The sequence below is a fragment of the Mesocricetus auratus genome, unplaced genomic scaffold, assembly GCF_017639785.1.
Source record: "Mesocricetus auratus isolate SY011 unplaced genomic scaffold, BCM_Maur_2.0 Super-Scaffold_100055, whole genome shotgun sequence".
In the NCBI taxonomy this organism is placed as follows: Eukaryota; Metazoa; Chordata; class Mammalia; order Rodentia; family Cricetidae; genus Mesocricetus; species Mesocricetus auratus.
Genome location: NW_024429232.1, coordinates 3,007,333 through 3,014,654, shown reverse-complemented (window position 1 = coordinate 3,014,654; position 7,322 = coordinate 3,007,333). Strand labels below are relative to the sequence as shown.

Here is a 7,322-nt window from a genome sequence, read left to right as displayed (position 1 = left end):
CATTCCGTGGCAGAAGGTCCTTATCGGCTAGAGGTCAGCTCATGGCAATGGCTGCAGTCACTAGAAACATGGACAACATGTACCTGCAGCCACCTATCTGGCCCAAGCTTCTGATGCCAGAGAAATCCAAGATGGACATTTACAAAGGGAAGCAACGTGTCAGATACTGGGCTAGAAGGTCTAGAGGATTTTGCATTCAGGAAGATTACCGCTAGAATCTTTATCTTCCCTGTTGATCCTGGTCTCTGTGTGCTGTGTGTGGAGGAAAATGGGCTCCCTCTGCACCACCTCAGAGGTTCTCAGGTACTGGAACATAAAAGGGAGGGGCAAGGCTCAACCTCAGAGGCGCTGGCCAGGAAAAGTGTGGCAAGACCTGCCACAGGCTCTTACGGGAGCCGAAGAGCACCTGGGCTGACAGCCATGGAGCCTGGCTTCCCACCAGCCCACCCAGAGACCACAGGAGTCAAGACAAGAGGTTAACAAGGAGAACACATTTAATTAGAAGGGTCCAGCAGGGTACCAGGAATTCCTGTCCCACAAGGCATGCTCCAGGTCTCTGCACCTTAGAGCAGGCTGAGGTCTGTGAGAGCAGGGACAGTAAGGACTATGAAGACAGTGAGGGAGAGCTCAGTTTCTCTTCTCTCGCTGGCTTTTCCAGGCTGCTCCTTGAACTTCGGCATGTTCGGCCCACCCTGATTACACAAGCTCCATTTGCAGCACCGCGTGTATATGAAGGGCAAGGAGTTTTGGACCAAAAACGGCTTAGGCTCAGGAGGTACATTAGGCCGCATGCCCTGTAGCAAAAGTGCAGGGACTGGACAGGCTTTGGTGCACTGTTTTGAAGTAAGGTAGAAACGTTCAAATATTCCTAATAGGGGACAAAGAAAAGCATGTTATGAGTTCGAGGACCTGATATCAGAGCCTCTCTGGATTATCTGCACCCCTTGAGACCCTGTCAGACAGTCTTACTCAATGAGAGCATCGGTCAGAGGATAGGAGCCACTACTCAGGGGAAGAAGGCTGAATTGCCCTAGGGGAGATGTGTGGTCCTCCACACGCTATGGGGATTTGTGCCTGCATTTGGAAACACAGGATGCTTGATCCTCAACTTTTAAAACACAGAACTGACTCAAGTGACTGAAAGGGACACGCACATATTGGAAGAAACTGTGACCATTCTGACTTAGATCCAGCTGAGACGCTAGCCTTTGAACATCATCTTGCATTGCACAAATAGGTTTTCTTTTCATATTAAGCAATAAACCTCCTTTAGCTGAGCCAATTTCTGTCAGCTGCTCCAACATCCTATAAACTTCCCCAAACATGGAGAGACTCTACACAGGGATGCGTGTGTGTTAATGCGTGTAGGACTGAATTTGAATGCTCAGGTGATGAAAATCCTCACGGTAGGTAGGACGGTTTGGGTCCCATTGATCCATTTTGGGAAGCCTGTCTTGTATGTAGAATTTCTGTAGTGAATCATGGGGAAATTAGTCAGCCTGCAAACACCAAAGAATGGCCACTTTTCCAGGAGCATACAGTAAGCTGGAACTGCCCCCTTGTATTAGAGTTTCATCTTGAAGCAAATGAAGAGAACTCCCATCATCCCCCAGCACGCTAACCCCGCTGCCGACTGCTGCTGTCGCATGCTTTCCTGCCTGGCTTGTGCTTCTCAGCACTGACGTCTACCCCTGCATCCCATGGCGCTTCCTCCTCACAGTTTTTGTTCTCTAGGTTTGATTCTTGTTAGTGTTATTTTTGTTACTGTTGCTTTGTTTTGTTTCTGTGTTTGTAAAGTCCCTTTGATTGACAGCTCCTATTCCTGTCAGCATGTGTTGCCCTGCCAATAGCATCCTTGGAAGGAAGCAGAAGGAAGCAAGACTTACGAACGGCAGCCACCACACAGAACTGTTTGTCATGAGGACAGTCCACAGGGTTCGTGCAGTTAAAGCTGTTCTCTGCCTCACAGACGTGACACCTCATTCTCTCTGAAATTAGGGATTGGAAAGGAGAGAAATGGGACTGTTGTTCCCCTGCAGCACCAAACCTGTCATCCAAGTGTCGTCTGCAAAGTCAAGGGAGTGCCCAACTCTCCCGAGCCCACATTCTGTGCATGACACCTAAGTTCTGAGCCTCTGTCTGGAGGCTCCCTTGCCTGTCCAATGAGGATTGCATTAGGTCCTTCTCCTCTGGGCACAGTGCATGAACCCACATTCCCAATCAGACACTGTAGTGTCCAGAAATTCCCATGGGCATCCATTTCCTTGCCACTTTTGTCCCTTTACTTTGAACCCCAAGGTTTCACAGCTGCCTTTTGTCCTGACCCACACTCTTTGTTTCTGGTCCCCACAGTAGATAACCTCTCCTGGGTCAGGATTAGGGCAGCTCCAGTTTGGGGAAGACAATGGAGACACCCACAAATTCCCATCTTCCGGCAGTGCTGAAGCTCACAGGTCAGGGTGTTTCGATTTTTCTATGCCTTCCTAACCAGAAGGAAGAGTGACTGGAGAGACTGACCAGGAGCCCTGGTGGATGGGTAACCCAAGCTTGCCCTAGGGGAAGCTCCAATCCAGAAGCACACCCCCCATTCCCAATGCTCCCACGCCCCTACCCTTCCATCCCCAGTACCCCAACTCTGGCCCGTGCCCCAAAGCCCCCACGCCAGCCCACATTGGTCGCGGGCCTCACAGCCCTGGACTTCAGTGTACACTACCTAATGGACTCTCTGAAGGCACTAACCTTCATCCTCTTGTCCCTAGAGGGCGCAGGGCTGCGGCACTCACCTGCTCTCCTGATCCTGTCCTTGGTCTGAGCCAATGGTAAGGCCATGGCTATGAGCAAGGCCAGCAGGGCGACCATCTCCAGAGGGTGCCTGGACCTGTGGAGGACAGGAGTGGCTCGCTCTGCTCTGTTCTTCTCACTGGCGTCCCAGGTCTGAGTGGCACAGAGCCCTCTCTTCTCTTGGTCTGAACCCACGCCCCCTCCGCGGCCACACCCCACCCCCACCCTGCAGGCACTCACACCTCAGAACCTTTCTACACTTTTGTCCCACATAGTGTGTGCTCTGGGCCACTTGCTGACCAGAGGGAGGGGCGGTGAATTTGCCTACACCCCCACCAACACTCACTTCCTCAGCAGTCCTTGCCTCAGCGGGTCCATGAGTCCTGGCAACTGAGCACGAGGTCTGAGAATCTGCTGATTTGGGGTCGCTTTCCTCACACTGCCCCCTACAGGGTGCCACTAGTGTTCCTTCTGGAACATTCCAGCTCCACGAATCCCAGTCTCATTGAGGGCCATCCAGAGGGGGCGACTCAGGGTCGGATCCAAACTCTGCAAACAGCGCCCTCTGCCTGACCACACTGCAATTATTCTTCTCTCCATAGGACCCTTCTCTCCTGGGAGCTGGACACCAGCGAGTCCCATTCAGACTTTCCTATGTTTCCCGGGCCAGATTGGGACCAGAGTCAGTGTTCAGATTCGTTCCATGAATGAATAAGCACGCACACACTACAGGTGTGACGGGTTCGAGGGACACCGCACCTTCCTCCTCGCACAAGAAGCGCTACTGCGGATTTCTCATCAGCCTGTCCCATAAGGAACTCCAGCCACAGTCATTGCAGCTTCTCTTGCTTCCCATTTACCTGGCTTTCTCTCCACAATCCTGTGACTATGTTTCTCATGGTTTTCACAGTTGCATGTCTCCTGTAGCCGAAACTTATTACAGCATGTACTTTAGCATAACAGTAACGTTTGGCGCAGTGTTTTACATGTTATATGCAGTACTGAGTTTATCTAGAATGTCACTCTCAGTGTGTGACAGTCTTCACAAAGGCTGGATTCCAGCAATGAGCTAGAAAGACAAAGGGTTAGGTGCAAGGTGCATCTGACACAGACCAGGATCCCCCAATTGCAGCGTCTATTAGTGGGCTTCCTTTTCCTCCTGTTATATTAAATTAAGGTGTGAGGCTATGATCTCTCTCTCTCTCTCTCTCTCTCTCTCTCTCTCTTTAAAAATGGCTGTTCTTGTCCATCCTTTGTTTATATCTTATAAGTTCACACAGTGCCATTGTGTAATTTTAGTCTCATTTTTAAATGTATTAGGCTGAACAAGTATCTTTATTTCTAAGGGATATTAGCATGTGTCTATCTGTCATGCATCTACCCATTTATCTATGTATCTATCTGTCTATCTATGCATCTGTCTGTCTGTCATTCTATGTATCTGTCTATCTGTCTGTCTATCATGACCCCTACATGTGTGTCTGTGGTCCATTCTCCTATTGGTTTCATCCTGATGACACAACATTGTTGTTGTGCATGATAGAAATTCACATCTCCTCCTCCTCAAATTGCTGTCAATATTAAAGCAAAAAGATGTGTTCATTTGAAAGCAAATGTCATCCTCCTTGGAAAACTCTAGTAAGTGCAGCAGAATGAGGATAGAAACAACAGAGACTTATGTATATCTCACACCTATGTAGGGAAGAATCCCCAAGATCGAAGTGCCAAGTGTCTCTATGTTTGCTCAGGGCTCATTTTTAGATAGCATTTCCTGTAGCTGCTTGGTAGAAGAGAGGAAGGATTGAACTCATATCCAGCAGCCCTTTTAAAAGTACAGTCAGGCCATAGCTGAGAGTAGCCCTCATGGTCTAACCAGTCTCCAATTTCTCCTCCTCTCAATACCACCACATGTGCCGTGTGTGTGTGTGTGTGTGTGTGTGTGTGTGTGTGGTTTGTGTGTGGTTTGTGTATAGGGGTGCGTGTGTGCCTATGCAAATCCTGAGTGTCTGTGTGAAGATTTTTTTACACATTTTAATTCTAGTTAATTGTTGTTACATACCAATTCCAAATCCACTCCCGGAGTCTATTTCATCTCATTCTGCCTAAGTTTTATCCAACCAGATCAACACATCCTTTGTTGTACTCGATATTTTTTTGTCCACATGAGACACAGAAATAACAAAAGAAGTCCCTATGTCCAAATTTCATGGGGGAAAACCCAGAAAATATGAGAAATCAATGCAGAACCTTCACTGTAATGTTCATCAGTTCTTTGGAAATGGTTACCAATGAGAATTACCTAGATGAAAATAAGGCACAGAATTTGAAAGGAAACTCATAAACTTCTTTAAAGAATTCAATGGCTTGAAAAGAGATCAAAAGAAACAGATAATGAAGTTAAAGACAATGAACACCTGAGTGAAATCCATGAAAATACAAACATGAGACTGATGGAAATAACAAAGAGAGTCCATGAATTGTTAGCAAAATTTAATACAGGGAAACATTGAAGACAGCACCAAGTGAAATGAACATGTAATCAACACTCCCAATAACCCAACAAGAGAACACAAGAGACAGCCTTACAAGTAGATAAATCAGTGAATCAGAGGATGGAGTAGCAGGTCTTGAAGTTGAAGTAGAGGATCTCGATGAAATAGGCAAAGACTATGAAAAAAGAAAGAAAAGGGAAAGGAACAATCAGGAAATATGGGACACCATGAAATGACTAAATCTTCAAATTATAGCATTAGACAAGGGAGAAGACTCCTATGTTAAAGGCATAGGCAGGTCGTCATCATGATCATAAAAAAATTCCCGGGGTTGGGGGGAGGGCACGGGAGGAGGGGAGGGAAATGGAGAGGGACCTGGAACTGACTTGTGAAGCACCCTGGTTTCTAATCTAAATTTAAACTTAAAAATAAATTAAAAATTCCCGAAACAGAGGAGACACACGTACACATAACAAGAAGCAAAAAGAATACAGCTAGACAAGACCTGAAAAAAACTGTATCAGAGTTCAAACACTAAGTGTACAGAACATAGGAGTATTGGAAGCTGAAAGCACAAGTTGCATATAAAGGAAATCCTTCCAAAGACAGCTCATTTCTCATGGAATTTGAGAGTCAGAATAGGCTGGAGCAATGCATTCCAAGTCCTAAAAGACCATGACTGGTAACCTATATTAATGTACTCAGCACTACCTGCCATAAATGAAGTAGAGAGGAAAATTTTCCATGCTATAAACAGTCTGAAATGTTATATACAAGATCAATCCTAAGGAAAACATGGGAAGCAACGTTGGATGCTGAAGAGAGAAGGGAGCATGACCAAGAGATTGTAGCAAGAACACAAAGCTCTAATTACTAAAACACACAATACCATTGACAACACAACACCACTAAAAGTCTACAGCACAATGAGTGCAATCACTACTCACATTCAACACGAATTTTACATGCCAATGACCTAACTTTCCATGCAAATGATACAGAGTTGTTCTGTGTTTTTCCTTGTCTTAGAAGCCATCTATGTAATAACTATACTGAGACTTACAAAAGCTTGACTAGTAGGCTAGGCTCATGTTTAGCTAGCTCTTATAACTTAATTTACCCAGTTTCTATTATTTTACATGAGCCACCGAGGCTCATTCCCCTAGTCTACATAATCCCATTGTGTGTTCCTTCTTCTTCACGCATCCAGACATTGTAACTAAAGCAGCAGATAACAATCATGGAGCCCTACTCCATGTTATGACATGTATAGCGCCACTCATAAAATCCAATTCTCAGCGTGTAAGGTTTCACTGCTCCTGGCAAGTCTACTGACTCCAAATCTAGCCCCACAAGGAAATCTTCCCACAATGGAATCTGCCAAGTTTCCCCTAAATCTACATAATATTGGTGCACATGACTTGGTAGGTTTTCCTGGCATTCCCTCCTGACCATGGCAGTCTGATATATGCTGGGACTCTGTAACCTTCAACTTGGTCATTGTTCTAAATACTGACCTCTGGATTCTTCCATCTACCCCACCCATATCTAGCAAGCCCATTTCTTCCTGTCTACCTCTCTCTGCCCATGCTTCCATGAGTTAGGACTTGTATTCAGGCTGTGGTGTCTCACCTTTTTGCCTGGTGAAAACCCCAGTACTGAATGAAAACAGGCCTCTCTGTTCCTGGGAGCCCTGGCCCCTGATTTGTGCTCGATGAACCCCCAAATCAACCTGTGTCTCTCCTATCTGATGCTCTCTTGGTCTCTGGGACGCTGGAGATTAAAGGCTTTTGATCTTCTCTACCTCACTCATGGAAGCTGAACCCCCATGTCAATCCATGTGCCTGCTTATTGGTGCCCTACATTCTACAGTGATCCATAGTTGAAAGTGTGACCTCTGCTCCTTTTCACTTGTCTGTTTCCCTCCTGTTCTGGCATGCTAAGACTCTCTCCTGCCTGACACAGCTGCCTCCTGCCACCTCCCACCATGGCCCAGCTTGTCTCCAGACATGATCTTCCTTCTGCCTGAGAATGCCCTGTTTTGCTAGA

At 46.5% G+C, this 7,322-nt stretch overlaps 1 protein-coding gene across 1 annotated transcript; it reads right to left on the bottom strand.

Moving 5' to 3' along the window:
* Positions 1-476: 476 nt before the first annotated feature.
* Positions 477-3,238, bottom strand: LOC121136270 (lymphocyte antigen 6K-like). Its single transcript, XM_040736486.1, has 4 exons — positions 3,128-3,238; positions 2,784-2,878; positions 1,887-1,988; positions 477-868 (listed from the first exon to the last, which is right to left on the bottom strand). Exons 1-4 carry the CDS (start codon positions 3,157-3,159, stop codon positions 564-566), a joined length of 534 nt encoding a protein of 177 aa, XP_040592420.1. The 5' UTR covers positions 3,160-3,238; the 3' UTR covers positions 477-563.
* Positions 3,239-7,322: the final 4,084 nt, after the last annotated feature.

What these genes read in the sequence shown, in the direction of transcription:
- LOC121136270 (XM_040736486.1), bottom strand. Translation starts at nt 3,159, where the DNA reads ATGGACCCGCTGAGGCAAGGACTGCTGAGGAA. An exon ending in GGACAGGATCAGGAGAGCAG is followed by an intron (nt 1,989 to 2,783) that starts GTGAGTGCCGCA and finishes CCCTAATTTCAG; the next exon opens with AGAGAATGAGGTGTCACGTC. An exon ending in CTGTGTGGTGGCTGCCGTTC is followed by an intron (nt 869 to 1,886) that starts GTAAGTCTTGCT and finishes GTCCCCTATTAG; the next exon opens with GAATATTTGAACGTTTCTAC.